The sequence below is a fragment of the Lolium rigidum genome, chromosome 2, assembly GCF_022539505.1.
Source record: "Lolium rigidum isolate FL_2022 chromosome 2, APGP_CSIRO_Lrig_0.1, whole genome shotgun sequence".
In the NCBI taxonomy this organism is placed as follows: domain Eukaryota; kingdom Viridiplantae; phylum Streptophyta; class Magnoliopsida; order Poales; family Poaceae; genus Lolium; species Lolium rigidum.
In genome coordinates, this window is record NC_061509.1 from 59,920,273 (window position 1) to 59,947,663 (window position 27,391).

Here is a 27,391-nt window from a genome sequence, read left to right on the forward strand (position 1 = left end):
CTGGAACCTTGTGTCGAACGACTGGTTGTTGAAGATTGTTAACTTTCGTCCTAACTGAATAACCAAGAGAGTTCACTTCTCAAGGAAAAAGAGGAAACACACATCTCTCTTTTTTTAACAAGCCAAAAGAATTGCCATCTCCATTGATTAATAAGAAGGTATTCAGAAGTCATACGAACCACATAAATGGCCGAAGGCCAACAACAAAGGAACCACACTCACGGCATTACATTACTCAACTCTTTGGCTCCCGCAAGGCACCACATCGCTGCTTTGTCCTTGATCTTGGAGATAAACATGGTGGAAATGATAAATTGATTCCGGAACACCCGAGCATTGCACTCCTTCAAAATTTCCGAAATCACGAGCATTGCAAGCGAGGCCATTGCTTTTCTAGCATCCCTTCTATTGTGAATAACATCAATCCACCAACTCTTGACGTTGTGAAAGGCATGCCAATCTTGAGGCTCAACATCATGGAGACCAAGTCAAACCTTTAAGTTGATCCAAACCCGGATGGTGAAACGATATTTAAAAAGAAGGTGTGTGGCCGACTCTTGCACTTGATTATAAAGCTTGCAAAAACCACAATTTTGTCATCTTCTTTTCTCAACTCTATCCGTCCCCACAGTCTATTTTGGTGAACCAACCAAGTGGAGATTTTACATTTGGAGGTTGCCTATGGACTATGGTTTCCACACCAAAGAACGCATCAAAGAGGCGGTGAGGCCCAAGAATTGCATCTTCTAGGCCGAGCTAGCCGAGTAGTAGGACCCATTGTTTGTGAACTTCCAAATAATTTTATTTGGGGTGTCCAAAACCAAATTGCACATTTTGGAGTATATCACAAAGGGTGGAAAATTGAGTATTATGTTGTAGAAATAGGCCACCTCGGGTGTTGATTTGAGAGACTCAATGGTCATTTTCCAAGGCTTTCGAAACCGTGCAATTTTCTTTTTTGGGATGTCAAAGATCAGGGGCGCAATATCCTTAGGCCGCATTCCATTAAGCCAAGCGGCATCCCAAAAGTGAGCTTTCTTCCCATTGCCAATACTCACAATAGTAGCCGCAGGAAGAAGTCATAGTCGTGAGGGGTACAAGGTGTCTCAAGGCCCACCCAAGGTTTTGTTTCGTCATTCCACTCATCCAGATTATATCTGGCACATACTTTGTAATGATGTCTTTTGATCAATAAAGTGTTGTGTTCTCTAAAAAAAAAGGCATCGCATGCGAAGGGCCGATGCAAATTTTGAGAGGTTTAGGATCCCAATGCCACCTTTATCTTTTGGCTTGCACACAAGTTACCGATTAACTTTGCATTTACCAGCGGTGACCTTAGCACAAGCCGTCCAAAGGAAAGCCCGCCTTATGTTATCAATCTTCATGAGCACCTTCACCGGTATCCCAAGCACGGTGATAAAAATAGATCACGAAGCTACTGAGCACCGCTTTGACAAGTGTTGATCGGGCGGCCATGGTGATGTGCTTTCCAAGCCAAGGGATGAGCTTGGTCGCCACTTTGTCTTCTAAAGGTTGGAAGTGGTTTTTCCCTTTAGGCGAGTCACCGACAAAGGTAGACCAACGTACTTCATCGAAATTCTATGAGAGCCAAACAAAAGAAGTTCAACCAATGTGTCTCTCCAAAAAAAAAGTTCAACCAGTGGACATGCGCATGATATACATTCGTTCACCACGGAACTGTCCATGATATCGGTATGCAACGGAACAGAGCAGCATGATTCTGAATCTGCACGCCCGTGGCTAAAACTAAAGGAACTGAATCAGTCAAAATGAATTCTCTAGAGTACAGAGAACGTCCAAAGAAAGCCGGACTAATAACAGTAAGTACAAACCTAACGGAGATTTCACTGCAGAAGTGTGTGTGTGTCTAAATATGAACCAAATCAAATCTCCTGTGCCTGCCAACTAAGTTCGGAGCCATCGGCCTGTTCTTCGCACCAACAGTAATCATCGTGCAAATAGCCAGCACAATGCATTTCCACACTGCAGGGTGCGGTCACAACACAACTAGCTAAACGCTGTAATGGAAGAAAATATAACGACAAAGCAAAGGAGCAAAAACATTTCGGCAAATTATCACGAAGCATGGAATTGCATACCAAGCATACTATATCTTACGATAGCAGGTTATACCTGAATTACATAGTTATACCAGTTACGGACCCAAACAGCACATAGTTGTTACTGAGACATAACTCTGCATGCTGGACGACGACTAACCAAGGAACCTGAACGCTAAACTGAAAAAGCCAAACGCAAAAGGCATTTGTGGTGAAGGCTTGCTACTATGAACAACTTTGAGCAGGCAATTGCATGATGGACAAATCAGCAGCAGACACCACGAAGCCCGGAAAATCTCATGCATGTACTTGGTGAACAGGGAGCAGCTAGACCAGCTGCCAGTCCCCATCGATGAAAAGACCACCGTTATCATTATCCTGCATCGAGAAAAATGGATCTGTTAGATGTTCATACCCTGTTATCAGAAAAGGTAGCCATTGCTTCAAGTTACCAACACGGCAGATCACATAAAGATTAAGTAAGCAGTTGAAGTGTAAGCTAAATGTAAAAATGTATCTCGGGTGCAACCCATAGCAGACCTTATGAAACAGTACACTACATTGCAATTGTTCTTTCATGTAATATAGCAATCTAGCTTACAGGAACCAAAATTGGTACACACTGTAAAAGTACATCTTATCTTATCTTAGGAATAAAGACCACACATCCTTGTGGACTGACTCCATATTAAAAAATAAATGCATGTATAGTTTTAGTGAAATGAAGATTGCAACACCATAAAAAAGGTGCCCCAGTGAGAAAATAGTTTATCAAGATTACTAATCCCTCTGTTCCATAATCCTTGCCGTGGTTCTAAAACCACAACAACAATTATGGAATGGAGGGAGTACTTTTTTCAAAGCTAGTCAAGATTGCTGTGTAGGGTTAAAGACACTGCAAGCAATACTTATGAGAAGTAATAGAAATATGAAATAACACCTCAGCACTAACATATATGCATGCAAAGAAGAAACTCCGCATCGATTAAATGTGATCAGAGGTAGTATTTGCTAAGAAATATGCAAGAGAGGATCATACCGGCCTAAACATGTCAACAACAATGTCATCCAAGCTGCCACTGAGCCCCCTTTGCAGCCTACTTGTTCCCATCAGATCATTGGTGTAATTGAGCTGATTACCGGCGGTATGCTGGTCAATCCTGCCATCTTGCAGAGAGGCACCGCCGCCTGCATTCCCACCATCCAGAGCCTGCCTTGGTACAGCCGAACTGTCTATGCGGAGGTTTGGCAATGAATTGTTGATGCCTGAATTGCTAAAGGCAAGGTTGCTATTCAGCGCTTCTCTTGAGTTTGTGCTGCTTGTAAAGGTGAATGGCGCTGCATCCTGATTGAATACCATCGGAAGTGTACTGCTAGCAAGTGATGCTGCTTGGCTCTGCATCTCATTTCCCAGAGACGTAATCTGATTTGATGACGTTGTAAAGCTTGAGACAGGTTCCATCCTGTGGCCATTCACTTGCAAGGTTGCTTGGGACATGCTGCCATTCTGACCAAGTTCCTGAATGTTGGATGGAACTGCAGATTGCCAGGTGTTACTACTTCTTCCAAGATCTGGAAAGTGGGGAGACTCGCCAGCGAATGAGCTAAATGAGTCTGTTGAAGATGAATTTATCCGACCTAGGTGTTGTCGGTTGCTTGATTCAAGAGGCTGAACTGACCTATTTGCAGGAGCCAGTGATACACCATTTGATATGTTTGCAAAAGAATTACCAGAAGTACCAGTCACCATTGTTGACATGTGTGGAGCCCTGATCAGATTACCATTATTGACCCCTAAATCGTTCAGGGAAGTACCCATAGTATTTTGGGCATGACTAAGCTGGAGTGGCTGTGAAGACAGCAAACCATGCATTCCGTATGCAGAAGGGGTGTTCATCCTTGCAAGGAAGTTATTTGACTGAGAATGGGTGCTGGTTGGGACTGGCCTGTATCTCCCATATGCATTGTTATAGTGCCTGAAGACATCCAGTGAATTCATATTGCTGTAAGCAGGGTTTCTTCCTCCAAGTGCAGCAACTAAGTTAGCTTGTCTGCTCGCGTCCATACTCATCCTTTTCAGGTACAGACGATACTTCTGGAATTACGAAAGAACAAGAATCAATGAATTAGAAATAGCTACAAACACACAAAAAAAAGGCCTAAGACATTATCAAATCATCAAATGGATAGTTCCACGGGGAAGCCAATTAAATTAGCATAACAGATATGTTGACTGAATAACTTTCAACTTTTGCAAATATTAGGAAACAAACCTGGCCACATAAGCTGTTTAATTGGGACAAAATAATCCCAAGAGAATATAGGTTTTTTAATTGGGACAAAATAATCTCAAGAAAATATAGTAGATGTAGCATATGTCTAGGAAAGGGGAAAGGAAAATGTAACATATGGTGGGTAGGAAAATGTTCTTTTAACATTTATCAGAATTCAGAATCAAACATTTATCAGAACATGTAACATTTTGAATTCAGAAACTGTACCTGCAGGTGACTAGCAACATTCTCCCTGGTGATGTTCTCTACGTTCATGAGATCCAGTATCTTCTTTGGAACAGCCTCTGCGTTCATGAAAAGAGATATGCTGTTACAGATGACATAATGATCCCCAAAAACGACTAGCCCACGCTTATAATAACAACGATATTAAGCATGATCTCTTACTGTCGATGCCAAGCTGATTGACAGCAGCAACAAACTTGCGGTGCAGCTCCACAGACCAAACAACCCTTGGCTTCTTCTGGGACGACGAGTCCCCATTCTCATTGCTGTTATCATCAGAATCATCACCATCATCTCCATTCTCATCTCTATCCCTCCGCGACTGCCTCTTGTTGCGGTTAGCACCCCCATTCTCACCTTCACCATTCTGCGCCTTCTGACCGGCATCATCATTGTCACTCCCACGGGGCTTGGTATTCCGCCTAATCACATGTTGCCATATCGTCTTCAGCTGCTCAAGACGCACCGGCTTCAGCAGATAGTCACATGCTCCATGGGTTATGCCCTTCATGACTGTCTGCGTCTCCCCATTTGCAGACAACACTGCATAACAGATAGGCATTGGTCAGTTTCAGCATGGACGATGAAATTTCAAGATGCGGCTGACTTGACATTATTCGCACGTTGCTCATATAACCTGACACCAACGCATATGAAACATTAACTAGGAAATATACGCAAAATAAATTGCCCTTCATTACAGTTGCAGACATTGTCCTTTCTAATTTTTCATGTCCAATTGTTGCACATGTAGCGCAATAACATCGCAGTCAGTTTGCATGAGAACTCGTTTTCTCAATTTAATAAACCGGTTGATCCATAGGACGATACAGCATCTAATGAATTGTATGACATGATAAAGGGTGAAACTCTTAAACTCAATACAAGTGGCGTGGGGTTTTGTTTGTAGATATATGTTATAAAAAACAAGAGGAGCACATGGGCGAGAAGTATGTGAAACATATTGGAGCTGGAACACTTTCATTGGTTTCCTGACCAATGCACTAAGCCAACAGCAATGCAGAGATATAATAGCCTAAAATAGATCTGAACCACATGTTGAGATTTCTGCGATCTTTGCAGCTTGCATGTCCAAAGTTCTGTGACACGAAATGACATGAAACGGAAACAAGTAGTAGATTCAGTAAATCTATCATTGGGCAGTCATTTCCCAGCCATGCATTTTTTTTCATAAGCACTGGTTACAACAAGGGTGGTAAAGAGAAGCGAGAAAGTTGGTCTTACTGATGACTGGGAGGTCCATCTCGAGTCCAACGAGCTCGAGGAGCTTGAAGCCATCCATGTCCGGCATGTGCACATCGCTGATCACCAGGTCGAACTGGTCCTTGTTCTCCCTGAGCATCTTGAGGGCCGTGGCTGCCTGCCCAGTAGTTGTCACTGCAACATCACGGCACATCCGATCCAAGAAACGTTAGCCCACACCAGAAGAATATATCGCACAAACACGTCCAATCTTGAAAATGTTTATCCTATTAGAGAAGAAACATGAGACCGCAGCATAAGATCCAGGGGGTGAAGGGAAATCTAGCCAAAATTGTCCCCTAGAAAAATTACTACTACTAGTAGTTGCCACCATGCGAAACTAGTGAAATTGAACGACCAAAAGAACAGCTGCAGAATCGAAGAGTGGGTCGAATCAATCATCCATAGGTATTTGGAAGGGAGAACGCAGATTCCAAAACAGGGTTGGTCCCGATAAAGGGAGGCGCGGAAATAAAGGGCGATGATAAATCGGGAAACACAGTAATGATGACAAAAAAAAATTAAGAGCGGCAATAATGGCAGTAAATCCAATCATAAATTGACATTACACGGCACCTGGAAGGAAAAAATACGAGACCGACGGGGAGCAGGAGAAAAATGGGGGAGAGCGTGAATCCCACAAAACTGGCGCCGTAAATGCAAAACTCGGCCACGAAATCTCGAAAATACTCATCGAGCGAAACAATCGAGTGAATCTAAGAGCAAAATACACTAGCAGTAGAAGAGCAGAGAAGTAAAACGAGTCTGTACAGTAGAGGATTTGCTAAGATACACAGGAGTAGGGAGAGGGTGGTGGTGGTAGCAAGCAGTTGGGTTGCCGTGCGTACCGTGATACTGGCAGCGTCGTAGGAGGTTCTCGAGCACCTTGAGGCAGGTTGGGTCGTCGTCGACGGCGAGCACGCGCATGCCGACCGGGAACTGGTCCCCGCCGCCGCCGCCGCCGGCCCCGCTCACCCGCTTCTCCACGGTCATCTTCCTCCTTTCTCAGCAAATCCAACACGCAAGAACCTCGGATCACCTAATGCCCCGACGACCCCGACTCCGGCGACGAGATCCTGAAATCCAAGCAGCGTGGGCGTGGGGAAAGGCGCGCGGGCGGAGGATAAAGCCAGCAAGGTCAAAGCAGCGGAGAAGAGAGAGAGAGGGTGGGAGCAGCACGCACGCACGCACCAAAGCAGAGGAGAGGAGAGGGAGAGAGACGACGACGACGACGCAATAATAAGAGGGCGGACGGGTGGGGTGAGGTGAAAATGGAATGGGATGGAATTTCGCATGCGGCGCAAAGATGGCAACCTTTTTATTTGTTTTCCTTTCCACGGCCAATCCCCATTTACTCGTTTATTGTGGGACGCATCTCGTCTCCTTTCCGCTCGCTCGCCCTCTTCCTGTTTCGTGCGATGCGTTCTGGGGCAGTCCTGTCCAGGCTAATCTGCACTCGCCTTTCGGGTTTCCTGTTTCGCGTCCACCCGTTTATTACGAGCTTACCAAATTTACCAATCGCACTGCCCAATCAAACTAGAATTTCCCACCTAGATATCAGTAATCCGTTTTGGATTTCCATTTTATTTATCTATCGTTTGTTGGGGCATGGGCATGGCGACAACAAAATGTATGGTGCCGCAATTATGCAACCACTGCTTGGGGGCAGGGATAGCAATAGTTTTGGCGTTCATCGGTGTAAATGATCTTTTCTGGATTTTTTTATTTCTTCGTCTATGGTTTGATGCCGATGTGAGCCGAGCTGGCCAGGGGTGACGAGCTTTGCTGCTTTCTTGGAGCTGGTTAAACTATGCGCATGATAAGATTAGTGATGCACGACAGCTACCCAATGCATCCATCTGTATAGTCTTGTTTTGTTTAGTGTATTTATTTTGGGTTATTTTATTTTAACTAATAAACAGCACGGCAGTGTCCCCCATCTATACCCTCTCTCTCTCCATCCATCCATCCCTTGAAACTAAAGTATTTATGGTGTTCCAATCAAGGAATTCTTTTATATACTAATATTCAACCAGCCAATTATTTCCTTCTATGTATGTTCTTTTCAAATTCCTGAAATTTGAAGCATGGCTTAAGTTCCATAATGAATGATGCTTTACATTTTCTTTTTGTAGCTGTGTTTTCTACAATCAATACCATGTTATATATGCATAGTGAATAGTGCATGGTAGAGATACACGAGCTGTCTCCGACGACTACAAAATAAATGTGCAAATAAATTAGGTCATCAAATTCTTTTCTTCATTAAAGACACAATCTCATATTTTTATGAAGGCAACCACACAACAATGACATACACCTCAAACACCATTAACCTATAAATACCAACGAGGGTTCTCCCATAATTTGGATTTTGAGTCGGGGTGCCATTACAACGATTCACCAACATCGGCTGGAGCACAAACATGGAAATGCAACCGAGCAATCTAGATGATCGGTGCTAGAGAGCCAAGAGTGTGAATCATCATTGTTGAAGATGTAACAGCCAGGACAAATACTGCGAGGATATCTTCCTCATGACAACCATGAGAAAAAAAACCCAAAATTGATCTGAAAAAACATGATTATAGAAAATTAATCTTCCAACACCACCATAAAATGTCGAGAAAGGAACTCTCGTCATCGAACGAAGTGCCAAAGATTACTTATTAAGTGTTTTGACATATTCTGTTAATACATAGATCCAAATCCGCAAAAGTCACCGTGAGCATATTTTTGTAAAAAAAAACTGGTTCATGTGGTCATCCTTGTCTCAAACCGATGTAGATCTAACCCCTCCCGGAAAAAAAGGACGTAGATCCAACCCAAATTCTCACCAAGCTAAAAATATATTGTGAACCCAAGTTGCTCTCCAATTTGACACCCACCACCCAATGATCTTAATTAAGTTTGCACACGAAAATGGCTGCTGTTTTTAATATTGCTCTTCAACTACTGGAACACCGTACTAAATTATTGGTTCACACCCTGTGCTTGTACTTGCGATAATATACTTTTCCTCCCGCTGTATACGTATGATTATTCTGTGGCAATACTCTAATGCATCGGTACACGTCAACTTGCCCCCGCGGAATCTCGTGGACACAGAGTGCTGTTGTTTCTTTTTTCGATTATAAGTTCCATCTAAAGTAAACCCAAAAGCTAAATAATAGTCTAGCTCATACAAAAAAAATCTGGAGGTCCTTGTCAGAGCAGTCAGCCAGCTAGACCAGGATTCAACAACGTGCTAATCGTACGTGAGAAAAAGTTGTGACATCAAAATGACATAGTGACTACGTAATACAGGGAAGAATCAATGTGCTCTACATGGTGTATTCTCCAAAAAAAAATAGTCATAAGTAATTGATTTTTTTCATTTTAGCCGTGTGATAAAATAACCAATAGTCCAATTAATAGTCGTCGTACGATCAGCACTCCATTGCGTATGCATATTGTTTTTAATACTGTATATGATAAATTATCAAATAACATTTTTTCTAATATATATTCCACCAACTGATTTAAACAAATCAAAATAGATGGAAGCAGACTTCACCTTCAGCACCCTAGCTATAATAATCCAAGGTATATTTTAAGGACCCCCACTAACCCAACATATCCAGCACTATATGCAAAGAGCAAAATATCAAATGCAAGTGTACTTGATGTGCCAACTAAGACAGCCCCTCTCACATCACATATTTGAGCCTTTTACCCCTATTTTCTCTTTGTGTTTTTTCCTCCACACATGTATGGACCACATTCTGATCTGCTGGCTTTCGGCTGAATCCTATGTAGAGACCAAACTCCAAACACCATCCTAATCCTAGAGGGCGAAGGTCACATCTAACACTAGCCCATATATTTGTCCTGATGTATCATCGTGCACATGGGCATAGCTGGGTCCCTCTCATATTCCAAGTGGCATCATAGGTCTCCTCTATGTGCCCTCTCCTTCCAGCACCAACATAAATATGGTGGCGAGAGAGATATGGCGCACTCCAAGTCTCCAACAGCAACAAAACGAATCATGGTGTGCGTCTCTCTTTGCATAATTCATGGACTCGCTCCTTCTACTGTGTAGCCTTGTCTCCACCATGAAAAGCATGGTCGTACACACATGTATATCCATACCCCTTGGAGAAACTATCATATGCATGTCCAAATTGATTCATTATTGGCATTTCCCCACACAAACCTTCTATAATTACTTGGTGGATGGGAGCAAAGCTAAAAATACAGTAGAATAATTTTGTGGGGGGTGAAAACGGATAGAATAATTTATGCATCTAATTTGTTTATGGATCCATTTTAGAGAATCCATATCCGGTTTGAAGGATTCCAACTGATAAAGATATCTGGTTACGAACTTGACACCGGATAAGATATGTAAAATAGCACCCTGATATTCGTATCCGAAAACTATTTAGGATTATCCGGTACATTTTATCTAAATAATCCATTTTTCCTCTGAAAAATAATACTTATAGAACATATTTAGTAGTTACTGGGTTGTTGAGTTCGTCCATTAAATAATATCTCACTTGCATCATCACTCTATGAATATGGACTCCAAACTAGTTACCATACTAGCTATTGAAGCACGGGTAGGTGTTATCATATCATTTGTTTTACCGTTATTGCATCTATATGAACCTACTTTTTTACGTGGTTATGTTAAGTTTATTCTTTTCGTGTTACAATATTTTATTTCATGAGTGTTTAGCTAATCTTGTTTTATCAGTTATTCAGTTGTTTGGTTTGAAGACCTACTTATACCGTGTACATATCCGAATAGTTGTGTTTCCTCCCCAAGTTCCGCGCTGTTTCCGTTTTGAATGTGCGACATCGTATATCTGTATTTCAATCCACATCCATTCATAATCAGATCCGCTCTAAACCCATCGAGAAGATATGATATAGGATGTTGTAATGGAAAAATCCGATCTGATATAATAATCTGGTAAACCATGCATGCGTGATAAGAACCCGACAGGGACTAAGAAACTAGAGAACAAAATTAATTAAGCTTATGGCACAAAAAATGTTACTCATGTCTAGATACATAAATTTAGAAAAACTTGCAAAATCCTTTTATTGGTAAATGTAGTAATATTTAGGATTGGAAATAATAGGCTACAAACCTAATATGTCTTCCAAATGATCAAGATAGCAAGCAACATCGTGCATGAGAAAACACACTTTTTGTGTGAAGCTACACTAAATGGGGTGATCCCCAGAATCACCTTAAACTGTCCTTTTTACGACCAGTTTATTGAGGTGCATAGTAATCGGAGGCCTAAGGGCATCTCCAACCGGGCGACCCAAACGGACGCGCTGGGCCGTTCGTTTTGGGCCGTTTGGGTGGCCGAACGGACACCCGGACAGCGGCCCGCGTCCGCGTGACCGTTTGGGTCGCACGCTGCGCCCAACGCGCGGACGCACCGCATATGTAATTAAAATAACAAAAATAAAAATAAAAAAGGAAAACAGCCAAAAAGAACATTAAAGTAGTGGTTAATTAAACTTAGCCCTATTTTGGGCAATTTTTACACAAAAGAAAGCCCTATATGGGCTTTAAACTAAAAAAAAACCCTAGACAGGGTTTGCGAGCACGGTGGCCGCCGGCGATGCTACTCCCGGTAGTACTCGTCATCGTAGGCGTCGATGACGACGACGCCCCGGCGGCGACGCGCTATTCCGGCTCGACACGCCGGAGGGCACCGGCGACTCCGGCCAGGGCTCCCACTGCGCCCTTTCCCAGGGGGAGTGCGGGTTCGGCGGGCTCGCCGGCCTGCGCAGCCGTGCCCTCCGCGCGGACTCCAGCCGGAGCTGCTCCTCCGCTGCGGCCTGCGTGGCCAGGCGCTCCTCCTCCGCCAGCCGCGCGGCCCGGCGCTCCTCCTCCTCCCGGAGCGCCGCCTGACGCGTAGCCTCCTCCCTGACGGCGCGCCGGCTCGAGGAAGGCCCACGCCTCCGCCCGGGCGTCCTCCCGGGCCTTCCCGGCCGCCTCCTCCCGGCGCGGAGGCGCGCGGCGCTCGGTGAGGTGCGGCCATTTGGCCGGCTCGTCGAGGTCCTGCCGCTCGCGGGACGCCGCGAGCGCCGCCTGCGGCTCGGGTCGTTCTCCTCCTCCCGGGGCTGCGGCTGCGGCCGGGGCCGGGGCGCGGGCTCGTTGATGTAGAGGCCGCCGGGCGGCGGCCGGCCCGCCTAGCGGTGTGCTTGGCCGCGCGCGAGGCCGCGCCGTCGCGGATGTGAAGCACGTGCGCCGGCGCGCATCGTGCTCCACCTCGAACCACAAGTCCCGGTTGGGACTTGCGTCGCCGTACGCGGGGTCCTCGCCGGAGGTCCGCCGGCAGCTGAGCTCGGCGCCTCCGGATCTCGGCGAGCGGGCGCGGCCGGAGCCGGGGATGGGCGGCACCGGAACCCGATCCGGGCTCGGGTGCCGGCCCGTGGGGAGGTGCACGTCCCCGCACGGCATTGGGACGCCGGCGTCCCCGAACATCCGCGCCACCGCTACGGTGACGTAGATCCGCTCGCGTGCGGGAGCGCCGGCGGCCCCATTGTGAACGCCGGCGGCGCGACTTGCCGGCGCTGCCGGCCTCGTGGTCGTTGGCGGACGGCTCGAACTCGCGCTTCGGGGCCATGGCGGCGCGGAAGCTTCGAGCTCGCGCGTGCGGCCGGAGTGAAAAGTGGGGACTGGATAGGGAGCGGTCCCTTCCCCGATCCACATTTAATAGGGACCGGAGCACCGACAGGGTGGGCCGGCCACGCGGACGAGGCGGACACGCGAGGACGCCGCGTGCCATCCGCGGCCACGCAAACCCGGCCCAGATTTGGGCGGGTTTGCGTCGTTCCGGACGCCGCGGCCGTCCGCTTTTGTGGTGCGTCCCCGCGTTGGGCCGGGTTTTTGTCCGGCTGGACCCATCCGGACGCGCGGGCGCGGGATGGGTCGCCCCGTTGGAGATGCCCTAAAGAAAGCATGGCCACATTCAAGTCAGGTTAGTAATAATAAATCTGGTTTCGAAGTACTCCGTGGTACTCGCATCTTGGCGCACGCACGTGAAGAAGCACCAAAGAATCTCGCCACAGGACACGCCGCAACCCCAACCGTAGTCCGTAGTAGTACAAACGTACCCTGTTGTATGTACGTATATTAGGCACGGCACGGCACGGGCGAGCATTGGAAGAAGATTGGCATGAGAAATAAATGAAGAAGATATATTTAAAACTCTAAACTTGTAGAGGTTCGTCGATATAATCCCTAACCTCTAAATGCTTGCTCGCTTAATTATGCCATGAACTATTAAGGCAGAGTAAATTAAATCTTCGACCAATTTTTGGAGCAAAAAATAAATACATTATCTAAATTGCTATTCTTACTAATTATATTCGTCTATATGCTATTTCCTTCCCCGATCTCTCTATCTTAGCTTGAGCGCCCAACAAGAAAGAACAAGTTCGCCATTGTTAGAATCAACATTGTTGGAGAAACGAAGAACAAATTTGAAGCTAACAGCAGTACTCCTTGATGAATCACTCCACACGGTGATCCACCTCCTTATCCTCGTCGTATGACCCGCATTTCTCCTCTTCTTGCTTGTACTCGTACACTTCATCTTCACACTCTCCATCATTTGTGTGCGTTGCGCGGGCCTGGGCCGGGGCGGCAAGCCATCGACTGCGGCGACATCGAGCCCTTCCCCGCGTGGGCAGCAGAAGAGGGAGGCAAGGACCACCCTGCCCTTTCAGTGATGCTTGACGACGGCAGTAGCGCTGCGCAAGGTTGGGAGGCCGAGTGTATGAGGGAGGAGGAGAGGGGGAGTGCAACGATTCAAGGATGACTCAAAAAGGGGTCGAGGTTCGGGAAGAAGATGAATATGGCATGTGGGCCCTTATTGTCAGTGATAGTAGCTAGCATGCAATCCCGATCGAGATCATTTTTTTTCTTTTTTGAGAACAGATCATATTTTTCATGGTACAACAAATACATCCATGTTTGATTTAGACCGAAATTTAATACTTCCTCATCCAAAAAAAACTTCTCAACTTTGTTGGAGGTATATATTGACATGTTTTACCTATAGATCCATCCATATCTAGAAAAAGTTACGAAGCTTTTCTAGAATAGAGGGAGTACTGTAATTTATAGGTTAGAAACGATATGCAACAAACGTGTGGTGCCTAGTTTAAAATAGACTTTTTCCCGGAAAAAAAGATCTTGGGTACGTAAACTTTTTTCTACTCCAGGTACTATCACTCGATTGAATACGTACATACTGCATGCCGCGTGCAGTTAAACCGGTACAGTGCAGCGCGGGCAGTGCATGAGTAGGCACGTGATGGGACGTCGAGGCTACTCTCCTCGTGTCAGAACTCGAACTGCATTTGCGACTTTGCCGCTGCACCTGTGCCTGTACGGCTGTACGTACTGCATGCGCGTCTTCAGCTCGGCCTCATCAAAGTGATGATAGCTTTTCTGCCGCGCGCGAGTAAAAGAGCCCGGTTCCAGTAAATGCTGACCAGAGACGCATGGCGCAGTGTTCAGTTCACCAAGCAAGCGGGTCAAAAAAAGGAGTTTGAATGTCCTAGATATTAGGTGTATTTTCATGATGCTTTTGTAAAACAACGCTGACTAAGAGCAGTCCAACGTGAAAGAGGACCTACAGTTTGTACTACTTTGACAGATTCGAATCAAGATGTTATTTTCAAAAGTACAAATTGAAATTGCACAACCTGCCTTGTTTATTTTTTTTTTAGTTGCCATATTCTTTTAGGATTCGATTTTTTTAATTTAACTAACAAGTGAGACCTTGTTCACCTCATCAACTTGTCCCTGGCGACCGGGTCCGACCTATCATAAATTGGGTTAACTCGCTCTCAAACGATTTTAATGTCTTTTGCAAAAAAGATAAAACTGAAAATGGAAGATTTTTGTCTCACGAACGTAAAGTGGTAGCAAAGAGTAAAATTGATATTCAAAGTGGTAGGTTTATGCTGTTCACTCGAACAAAGCAGGAACTTCGTACGTAGCTGAATTGAGATGTTACTACTATCAGAAATTGGGTCAATTCGCCCTTGATCGATATTAGGTACCAAAATCTTACTGGAAAATGGTAGTAGATATTTTACCTACGTACATGAAGTGGTAGCAAAATGTAAATTTTTCCTGGTAGTTTTACGGCATTCACTCGAACAAAGTAGAAACTTCCGGCATAGCTGAATTGAGATGTTATTATTATTTTGAAAAGCTACAAACGAAAAAAAATAAACACAACATGTCTTGTTTATTTTTGAAATTCGATATTGGGTGCATTTTGCATGTCAAACAACGCTGAAAGAACAATTACGACGTGCAGCAACTTAAGTTATTTTTACTTTGTACTCTTAACTCGGAGTAGCAGCATGCAGGTGTCGATCTGTAGGCCCACATGCAGGAAGCAACATGGGTGCAGTGCTAGCCAATGGCAACGGCGACAGTTGCGGCTGGGTGGGCGGGTAGGGATTCCGGCTGGGAAGAAGATTCCGCACTCAACTTAACACCGCGTGTACTTTGACATGTGGGGCCACCCTGTGCCGCCCAAACGATCCAGCGTCGGGCCCCACCCCACGTTTCCACCAACCATTGGCTGCTCCGTAGCTCCTGTCTCTGTACCCGTACGCCTCCAAGACAACCAAGAGTACAAGCAAACTTTTGCCAATGTTGTTCTTTGCAGAATTTTCTTCCCATGCTATTGCTTACACAAGCCTATTTGTGATGCAACAGCGTCCCCACGTATTACCAAAACAGAAAAAATCATGTATCCATGTAAAAAAATCAGCTAACATGGTAATCTCAATTGCTTGCTTCGCATGCTAACCAATCATGGTGGCCTGGCCTGGTTGGCTATGGTCTCCTTCCAACTTGCACCTGGCCGTCGTATGTTGTCCCATAGGAACAGGTGATTGTGCGCTTGTTGTGTCCCACTTTTCGCTAGCAAACACACAATTATTTGAGATGTGCCACCCGAGCACTAGTGGCATATAATTGGGACGAGCACTACCTCTCGCGCACGTTGACAAAGGACAATTCTCAAACTGGATATATAGCTAGCTTTATAATCCACGAACGTATGGCAAAGCAATATTCACAAGAAAATATGAAAAATATTTGCCAATTCCTTGTTTTGCAATATTTGGCAAAAAGGCGCAAAAATATGAAATGCATATATAAGAAATAATCCATGAATACATTTTTACACCAGCATGAAGCTATCCCTACACTTGGGTACAACAGAGTAAGATAAAATTCATTCCTCCAAGACACTACGAGCAAAAATAATCCGTCATATAAAAATCTAGGTCTTCTTACATAGATTTTGGGTCTAGATAAAATCAAATGATAATATAATCCCTCATTGCATGTCTATATTATTTTGCTTCCAGATACATTAAATGTTGAATTGCATGCATCTAAATGTTTGACCTAAAAGCCTAAAGCCGATGAGAGGATACAGACGATACACATATATATTTCAACACACTCCCACGTGAAGGTTCCTCTAGGACTTAGACGTGGGATCCATATAGGCCACATATATTTGTATTATTTATTTTTGTGTTGGATGGTTCGTAAAGTCATGAAATTTTTCTATGATAGATATTGAATTGCACCACCTAGCTGGCTCACCTACAAAGGTTGAGCAAATGGAACATGTTAAAATATATTTTGACCATTAATTTTAGAGTTGTAGGTTTGATTCTCGATGAAATCAACTGATAGGTAAATAGGAATAATAAGAAGAGCACTTCACTCAAAATGGTGAAAGGCTTTCACTTGTGATTAAGTTGGAAAGGTAGGAAAAATTAGGATCTCTTCAGGTAAGAATACTTTTTGGGGGAAATGGAGAACTGTAATCATAAGGAAATTTTCAAATTTTTAATGTATGGATCATATGATTGTACCAAGGAAATTTCACACCACGAGAAATATTACTACAAATTTCAAGGCCTCTATGAACTACATGGATTAGAAAACGTAGGAATATGAAGAAAAAAATGAGATCAAGATGTCACCTACTATGGAACGAAAGAATTTCAAACACATTTAGAAGTTGATGCATTTGGATGGTGCAAATGACCCAAAAACAATAACTTTGGAGAATTGGAGAGAGAGAGGGATAGAGCACCAAAGCCATTATTTCTTCTTGCTCGCTCTTAGCAAATATTTTTTCCCTTATTCCTCATGCCGATATTTGGAGAGTTTCATTTCATACACTTCCCACAAAAAAATATTAGGACGAGGTTTTAGTTAATGTTAAATTTGTCTAGGCCCGTAGAAATGCATTCCATAGCAATTTTGCAAGGCATGCTGTGAACAATGAAGGGAAGGTTGTGGAACAATTACTTTCTATAAATCATGTCCATGAGACTACATCAGAGGCACTAAAGGTACCACTTGTTGGTATTCTAGATCATTACAAGGTATCTATTCATAGAATATGAGGGCAAGGTTATGATGGGGCCTCAAATACGAGGGGCAAATTTAATGGCCTACAAAAGAAGATCTTAGATGAAAATCCTTATGCTTTCTATGTTCATTGTTCTGCCCACCGCATGCAATTGGTAGTTGTCTCTGTTGATCGTTGTTGCTCATCCATTCACGGTCTTTTTGAGTACAACACCTTGATTGTGAACACAACACATGCATCTTTCAAAACAGGGATGTGCTTACGGAAGAACATCATATTTTTTTGGGATATGCTTGAGTGGGTGAGATATCTAGTGGAAGAGGTATGAATTAAGAATCAAGTCTCACTAGGCCGGGGATACTAGGTGTGGCTCACATTATACAACTTTGATCTGTGTAGAAGATATGTGGTTGGCAACACTAAAATATCTTCGCGATGTCAATGACGAGAGCCGTCTACTATCACAAGCGGTGGTTTGAATTGAGAAGATGGAGAACTTCAAAAAAAAAATCATTTTGAAGCTTATGATAAAGTTGCTTGCCATCACAAATGAGCTTTCACATGTCTTGCAATGTAAAGGTCTAAATATTGTTCATGCAATTGAACTAGCTAATGATGTGAAAGATTAGTTGATGTCCATGAAAAATAGTGGTTCAGAAAGCTTGTTTAATGAGGTCAAACAATTTTGCATTGGAAAGTGTATTCCGTTCCGACGTATGGATGAAAAAATGCCAGTTCGGGGTCGTTCGAGGCTTCATGAGATGACATACACTAAGCTTCATTTTTACAAGGTTGAGATTTTATATGTTGCCCTTGACAAGATATGTGTTGAGATGAATCATCGCTATTGAGAAGGTTCTATAGAGGTATTAAGTTGCTTCTATTGCCTCAATCAGAACTCTTTCTCAATGTTAGATGTGGACAATTTTGCTCGCTTATCTACAACATATCATGTGGATATCGCTTATCTACAATATATCGTGTGGATATCTCTAATGGTGACCGTGAAACCGTAAAAGGGCCACTTGACACTCACATTCACAATGTGAGAATCCATTCGGCATTCTCTACTTGCAAAGATCTAGAAAGTTTAGCTATGAAGATGGTTGAAACAGAGAAGCATTTGGTTTTCCCATTGGTCTACAAACTTATTTAGTTGGCTTTGATCGATATTTCTGGTATCAACATCATCCGTTGAGAGGGTTTCCTAGGCAATGAAAATTATCAAGTCGGGGTTATGTAACAAGATGAAGAACGGTTGGTTCAGTGACTTGATGATATGCTACACCAAGCGGGAGATATTTATACAAGTTGATAGTGATGCTATTGCTAAATGGTTCCAAGCTATGAAGACAAGGAAATGACGTTTACATAAAAGGCCTAGGCCCAGTTAGGACATTATTGGTATGTTTATTATCTCGTGATGATTGTCTTTCGAATGTACAATCATATAATTTCCTAACTAAAATTTCTATTGTTTTGTAGAGTATTTTATAGTTTTGTAGTTCAATGCAAGTATTGTATCCATCATTATATGTGAAAACTTCCCGACGTGATATTTATATTGGCTAATGTGTATGCAAAAAAAGTTAGTCGCACTTTGGCCTGACCACGCTTTGGAATTTTTTTTTCTGGATCCGCCTTTGAAGGCAGCCATGCAATTCAAAGGGTATGGTAGGAACTCAATGCTTCGAGCGGTAAAAAAACATTAATACAATCCAAAGAGGGAATTAGGAAAAACCATACGGGAGCACACCTCAGATTGTGTTATTGGAAGTTCCAATGCATAATGTGCCTAAGAAGCAATACCGAAAATCCTGCAGTTTTAGTAAGCGACATCCGAACGCTTGCTTTGTTCTTAACAATTCTCACATTGAACTAGCAACTATTTAAAACTGCAACTCCCATGTCATAGAGGTTAATTAGCATGCAATGTTTTCCCTTTTCAGAACAAAAATGAGGTTAGCATGGAAGGAGGTACTAATTAACCAGCCTTTCTGGACGATCCATTTAGATCTGAGTGGAAGTGAAACTTTTGTTGAACTATGTGAAAGTGAACCATATGTTTTTTTTTTTTGAACAGGAAAGGTCCCGAAGGACCTAGGGCTTCATTTCATATGCGGTGGAGTACATTTTACAGATATGCCTGAAGAAAAACAAGAAAATTACAACCTGGCCCTTACAAATTACACTAAGGACCCTTGATGTCTACGCACGCTTCTATTCCCGTAGACAGTGTTGGGCCTCCAAGAGCAGAGGTTTGTAGAACAGCAGCAAGTTTCCCTTAAGTGGATCACCCAAGGTTTATCGAACTCAGGGAGGTAGAGGTCAAATATATCCCTCTCAAGCAACCCTGCAATTAAGATACAAGAAGTCTCTTGTGTCCCCAACACACCTAATACACTTGTCAGATGTATAGGTGCACTAGTTCGACGAAGAGATAGTGAAATACAAGTAATATGGATGATTGTAAGTAGTAATTGCAATCTGAAATAAAGATGGCAGCAAGCAAACATGTAGCAGAACTTGTTGGAAACGGTGTTTCAATGCTTAGAAATAAGGCCTAGGGATCGTACTTTCACTAGTGGACACTCTCAACAATGATCACATAATTGAATAAATAAATGCTACTTTCTAACACTCTCTTATTGGATAACAAACACCATTCATTGTGTAGGGCTACAAAAGCACACCTCAAGCCGGAGTAAACAAGCTCCACAACGTCCGGAGTTCATATTAAAGTAACCTCTAGAGTGCATAATAGAGCGTTGCAATTTAGACCGAGTACCAACATAGCATACACGATGTCACCAATAGCTATGAAAGGGGGAATAGATCACATCAATACTATCATAGTAATAGTTAACGTCATAATCTACAAGAGATTATAATCATAACCTACGCCAAGTACTACATGATGCACACACTGTTAACTTTACATCATGGAGGAGGAATAGACTACTTTAATAACATCACTAGAGTAGCACATAGATTAATAGTGATACAAAGCTCATGATCACATAAAGATCACACCATGGGAGAGAGAGATGAACCACATAGCTACCGGTAGAGCCCTCAGCCTCGAGGGAGAACTACTCCCTCCTCATCATGGGAGTCAGCAACGGCGATGAAGATGGCGGTGGTGTCGATGGAGATGACTCCGGGGTCAATTCCCCGTCCCGCGGCGTGCGGAACGGAGTTTACGTCCCCGAAACTTGTCTTCGCGATGGCGGCGGCTACGGAACTCTTCGTGGAATATCGTCGGTCGTTTTAGGGTTTTCGGAGACGAAAGAATATATAGGCGAAGGGGCGATGTCGGTGGAGTCCCGAGGGGCCCACCCCATAGGGCGGCGCGGCCAGGGGTGGGGCCGCGCCCCCCTAGGGTGTGGCCGCCTCGTGGCTCCTCTTCGTCTCCTCTTCGGTGTTACGGAAGCCTCCGTGGAAAATAAGACCGTGGGCTTTTGTTTCGTCTAATTCCGAGAATATTTCTGTGTAGGATTTCTGAAACCAAAAACAGCGAGAAAACGAGAGCCGGCGCTTCGGCATCTTGTTAATAGGTTAGTGCGGGAAAATGCATCAAAATGATATAAAGTGTATATAAAACATGTGAGTATTGTCATAAAACTAGCATGGAACATAAGAAATTATAGATACGTTTGAGATGTATGAAGCATCCCCAAGCTTAGTTCCTACTCGCCCTCGAGTAGTTAAACGGTAACAAGGATAATTTCTGAAGTGACATGCTACTATCATAATCTTGATCAATACTATTGTAAATCATATGAGATGAATGAAGTGATTCAAAGCAATGGTTAAGATAATGACTAAACAACTGAATCATATAGCAAAGACTTTTCATGAATAGTACTTTCAAGACAAGCATCATAAGTCTTGCATAAGAGTTAACTCATAAAGCAATAAATTCTTAATAGAAGATTTTGAAGCAACACAAAGGAAGATATAAGTTTCAGCAGTTGCTTTCAACTTCAACATGTATATCTCATGGATAATTGTCAACACAAAGTAATATGATGAGTGCAAATAAGCAAGTATGTAAGAATCAATGCACACAGTTGACACAAGTGTTTGCTTCTAAGATAGAAAGAAGTAGGTAAAGCTGACTCAACATAAAGTAAAAGAAAGGCCCTTCGCGAGAGGAAGCGGGGATTAAATCATGTGCTAGAGCTTTTCAAGTTTTGAAATCATATAGAGAGCATAAAAGTAAAGTTTTGAGAGGTGTTTGTTGTTGTCAACGAATGGTAGTGGGCACTCTAACCCCCTTGTCAAACGGACTTTCAAAGAGCGGCTCCCGTGAAGGACGTTATCTCTACCGAGCAAGGTAGATCATCCCTCTTCTCTTTTGTTTACACATGTACTTTAGTTTTATTTATGGATGACACTCCTCCCAACCTTTTGCTTTCACAAGCCATGGCTAACCGAATCCTCGGGTGCCTTCCAACATTTCACATACCATGGAGGAGTGTCTATTGCAAAATTAAGTTGCTTACTGATGAATCGGGGCAAAACATGTGAAGAGAATTATTAATGAAAGTTAATTAATTGGGGCTGGGAACCCCGTTGCTGGCTCTTTTTGCAAAATTATTGGATAAGCGGATGAAGCCACTAGTCCATTAGTGAAAGTACGCCCAACAAGATTGAAAGATAAAACACCACATACTTCCTCATGAGCTATAAAACATTGACACAAATAAGGAGTAATAAAGTTTTGAATTGTTTAAAGGTAGCACATGAAATATTTACTTGGAATGGAAGAAAAATACCACATAGTAGGTAGTTATGGTGGACACAAATGGCATAGGTTTTGGCTCAACGTTTTGGATGCACAAGAAGCATTCCCTCTCAGTACAAGGCTTTGGCTAGCAAGGTTGTTTGAAGCAAACACAAGTATGAACCGGTACAACAAAACTTACATAAGAACATATTGCAAGCATTATAAGACTCTACACTATCTTCCTTGTTGCTCAAACACTTTTACCAGAAAATATCTAGACTTTAGAGAGACCAATCATGCAAACCAAATTTCAACAAGCTCTACGGTAGTTCTTCACTAATAGGTTTAAACTACATGATGCAAGAGGTTAAACATGATCTACTTGAGAGCTCAAAATAATTGCCAAGTATCAAATTATTCAAGACAATATACCAACTACCACATGAAGCATTTTCTGTTTCCAACCAAATAACAATAAGTGCAGCAGTTTTCAACTTTTTCCATGAACATTAAAAGTAAAACGAAGAACACAAGTGTTCAAATGAAAAAGCGGAGCGTGTCTCTCTCCCACACAAGCATGATAGGATCCGATTTATTCAGAGAACTAAGATAACAAAACGAAAATAAAAACACACAGACGCTCCAAGTAAAGCACATAAGATGTGACCGAATAAAAATATAGTTTCACTAGAGGTGACTCGATAAGTTGTTGATGAAGAAGGGGATGCCTTGGGCATCCCCAAGCTTAGATGCTTGAGTCTTCTTGAAATATGCAGGGATGAACCATGGGGGCATCCCCAAGCTTAGACTTTTCACTCTTCTTGATCATATTATATCATCCTCCTCTCTTGATCCTTGAAAACTTCCTTCACACCAAACTCAAAACAATCTCATTAGAGGGTTAGTGCATAATCAAAAATTCACATGTTCAGCGAGGACACAATCATTCCCAACAATTCTTGACATTACCCAAGGTTACTGAAATTTAATGGAGCAAAGAAATCCACTCAAACACAGTAAAGGAGGCAATGTGAAATAAAAGGCAGAATCTGTCAAAACGAACGATCCGTAAAGATGAATTTTTTCGAGGCACTTAACATGCTCAGATGAAGAAGCTCAAATTGAATGAAAGTTGCGTACATATCTGAGGATTACTCATGAATGTTTACAGAATTTTTAGATTCTCCTACAGAGAGATCAACTCAATTTCGTGACAGCTAAAAATCTGTTTCTGCGCAGAAATCCAAATCTAGTATCAACTCTCTATCAAAGACTTTACTTGGCACAACAATGCAATAAAATAAAGATAAGAGAGGTTGCTACAGTAGTAACAACTTCCAAGACACAACAAAACAGTAGCAAAATAAAAATATGGGTTATCTCCCAAGAAGTGCTTTCTTTATAGCCATTAAGATGGGCTCAGTAATTTTAATGATGCTCTCTCAAGAAATAAGAGTTGAAGCAAAAGAGACCATCAAAAGCAAATAAGAAACACTTTTAAGTCTAACCCACTTCCTATGAAAAGGAATCTTGTAAATAAACAAGTCATGTACGCGTAATGCAACAAGCATAGAAAGACAACACAAGCGCAACTTCAAGATTCTCAACATAAAGAGGGGAAACTTAATACTCCCTCCGTTCCTTTCTATAGTGTATATTGATTTTTCACATTTGTTTCAAAATATAAGAGTAGAGGCTGTGTTTTTTTGCGTTTTAGTCCTTCCACCGATCAGGTGAGTTCCGCATATACGGAAACCAATCTGTTAGGTTCCTTAAGATCTGGAAACCAACGTACGCATCTTGGACACCCACGCACGCACGTACGACTCTCTCTGTCTCACATCTCCAGGATTAGATTTCCTCTCTCGTTTATGATAACCCATGTACATCACGCGAGCTGCGGTTATGGAAACCCACGTACATCACGCGATCTGTTTTCTGTTTGTACCGATCTGTTTCTGTTTCCTATTCTCTCTCAGATCGCTAGGGGGTTTTGTGTTAAAAACATTGCTTGCGCTAATTTCCGTGCCAAAAAACAATAGGCATTATAGAAAGGAACGGAGGGAGTATTATTAAGATGCATATAACCATGTTTCCCTCTCTCATAATAACTTTCAGTAGCATCATTGATGAAATCCACAATATACCCATCGCTTAAAACATTCTTATCATGGTTCATATGCATAAAAGTATTATTAATTTTGGCATAAGAAAAACTCTTCTTATTAATAGTAATTGGAGCAGGATCATTATCAAGAATTTGAACATGGTAAACAAGTTGCATACTAAGGGAATGGTTTTTGGCAATCCCATCATAACTATGACAAGTTTCATAAGGATAATTATAACCTGTGTCATAGCATTCTTTATAATAATTGACAAAGATTGGAGGCATAGTGTCATCATAAGAAATAGAATAGTTATCTTCCACAGTATGTTCATCTGTAACCATACCATCATTGTTACTAGAAAGAGATGTATCAAACATATAATCATCAGTAGCAAAAGGATTTTCAATCACCTCATCCCCAAGCTTAGAGCTTTCTATATCATTATGGGAAGAAGCATGGATAGTACTAATACTATGACAATTATTAACATCATCATTTTAAGAATTAGTTTCCCAGAGATTTTCAATATCAAAAGTAGTGTGCTCTTCTAAATCATGATCACTAATGTAGGTAAAGGGCATAGGAAGATCATTGAACTCAGATTCATTATCATAATAATCATTAGGAGCAACATACTTATGGTTACCTATCGTTATCTCATACACGCGGGGATATGCCGTTACCTCTTTCTTTTTATTCCCCCTCTTCTTCTTCTTCGTTTCCTTCTTCTTCTTTTCCTTCTCCTCGTTCCCTTCTTTAGGAGGAAGAGGCTTGAAGGGAGGCTTCTCCACATAACCTGATTTATTTCCAGAAACAATAGAAGAAACTTGGGAGGATTCCTCCTTTTCATTAATAAGTTCAAAACACACAGCAGTCCTATCATATTTTGGCAAAGTGTCATCTTCTAAAAAAATTGTATGTAAGTATTTGTATGGAAATTATCAATGCAATAAGAAAGACACCCATGCAGGACACTATTAATATCAAGAGCACTCATATCCACCAAAGAAGTTTTTCTCAATAACTTGTAATGTCCCAGGTTTAGAGACGATCGAGGGGTAGATTTTAGAAAGGGATGTGCATTGCATCGTAAATTCTGGGGAAATTTCACGCTTTTAAAACAAAACTGCATCGAAGGGGGACAAGTTTCTCTCTCGACACCTTACAGGGTTAGGGTTTCGAGAGTGCGACAAACTTGCTCCTCACTTAACTAATTTAGGGTTTTGAGAAGAGAGGAGAGATAGTGCATTACAACTTAAGTTGCATGATTGAATTCAAACACAAGTTGCATTTGGAATTTCAAATTCAAACATCATAAGAATATCTCATAATTCAAATTTGAGGTAATTCATTAAACAAATTATAAATAATCAAGATATAAATAGAACAACTATTATACAAAGCTCATTAGAGAAAATTGGAGCTTTATTGATAATCACACATGATACATTGTCATTACAATATTCAGAATTGAAATAAGAAATGTTACAACACATTACATGAATTGAATAAAAGGAAAAAGAAAAAGAAAGGTTACAACTTAATGAAATTTCCTAAACTACAAGTTGATCTTCATGAAATCCTTGACCAAGATGATCTTGCACTTCATCTTGATCATCTTGTTGTTCCCTGCACACAAACAAAGCACAAACAAAGGTTATGCCAAGTGGCAAAGCCACTTGGCAGATTAGCAAGAAAAGTATGAAATTGTGAGGATATGACCAAGAACCAGCCGAGCTGATCCACTCAAAAGCACCAGGTACACACACACACTAGCTGCTCACACAGCTAGTGTGCATGCACAACAGCACCTCACACACAGGGAGAGTCACCAACAAGTGCCAGGCACTGCTGTCGACCAGAGAAGCAAGGGGCCAGGCAGATAAAAGCTTTCCACAGTAAACCCTAACCATTCCATCGACACAAGCTTCTGGGTAAGTACACCAAGAACACAAGAACAACAAGAACAGGAAGAACAGTCACTGCTGTTCAACTGATGCTTAAGCAAGCACCATCACACACCAGGACAAGCATGTGTGACACACACACATCACCGAGTGAGCAACAGTGAGGCACAGGACAACACAGCAGCTTTTACAAGCAACTGATGATCACAAGATCATCAGAAGCTTGCTAGAGCATGCTACATCATGCTAGAACCCATTCCAAGTATTAACACATGGACAGATAATTAAATCAAACATATAACTGAACAATTGCATCACAGATAAGTGAATTAGGCAGCACAATTGTATCCAGAAGCACTCCATCAAAGGATGGAGCAGTTAATTCAACAGTTAGGATCAATTGAGCATGTCCATGAATTAGAGCGCAGATAATAGCACATCAGGAGCACTGGTACTTGCCAAAGGCAAGGATCAGGCAGCATGATCAAGCCAGGGGCAAGCAATTGCATATACAGGAGAGGCATGGTATACAGAGCAACAGCAGGAGCCACTAACTTAAACAAAGCACCACAGCATGCTCATGAGCAAGAGCTCATGAGTTGCAACAGCAAGTAATGGAGCAAGAACAACACAGCACAGCAACAGCATACACATGGCAGCACAAGCACAGCAGCAGTAGCGTAGCAGCATGCCTAGCCCAGCACGGCGCATCAGCTAGCACAGCACCAGGGCTGGCATAGCGCAAGGCCACAGAAGCGTAGCAGCAGCAGTACATCGGCACGGCAAGCATCTCCACATGGAGAAGCAGGCCAGTGGCCGAGCTAGACGAAGAGGAGGAGGAGAGAAGAGAGTAGAACAGGTAACAGAGGAGGAAGGAGGAGGAATAAACTTACAGGTGAAGCGAAGAGGAACACGGCCATGGAGGCACGGCGGCACACGCCAGGCGAATGGCGGCACCAGGCCAAGCCAAGCCAGGCACCACCTCGTCGCAACGCCCGCGCAACCACGGCGAGGCACACAGCCGCACCACGACGCCAGGAGCATCGGCGGCGACGAAAGCGCCGCGACCACGGCAGGCGAGCAGAGGCGATGGGGATGAGTCGAGGAGGCGGCGAAACATAGATCGACGCGGTGGATCTGAAGCGCCGTCGAACGGCGGTTCAGATGCGCCACATATCACCGCCGGCGATGGCCGGAGTTGGCCGGAGTAAATTGGCGAAGGCGGCGGCGACGCGGGAGTCGCGAGAGCGAGGGGGCTAGGGTTCGCGAGGGAGAGAAGGGAAAGGGGACGGGTGCGTCCGACCAAGCCCAACGTGCGGCTCGGGTTAGGGTTA

General features: G+C 43.1%; 1 protein-coding gene across 1 annotated transcript; it reads right to left on the reverse strand.

Moving 5' to 3' along the window:
* Nucleotides 1-2,109: 2,109 nt before the first annotated feature.
* Nucleotides 2,110-6,871, reverse strand: LOC124691810 (two-component response regulator ORR24-like). The gene is made up of 6 exons (XM_047225082.1): nucleotides 6,712-6,871; nucleotides 5,846-5,998; nucleotides 4,763-5,143; nucleotides 4,583-4,659; nucleotides 3,121-4,176; nucleotides 2,110-2,459 (listed from the first exon to the last, which is right to left on the reverse strand). Exons 1-6 carry the CDS (start codon nucleotides 6,854-6,856, stop codon nucleotides 2,409-2,411), a joined length of 1,863 nt encoding a protein of 620 aa, XP_047081038.1. The 5' UTR covers nucleotides 6,857-6,871; the 3' UTR covers nucleotides 2,110-2,408.
* Between the last annotated feature and the right edge of the window lie 20,520 nt (nucleotides 6,872-27,391).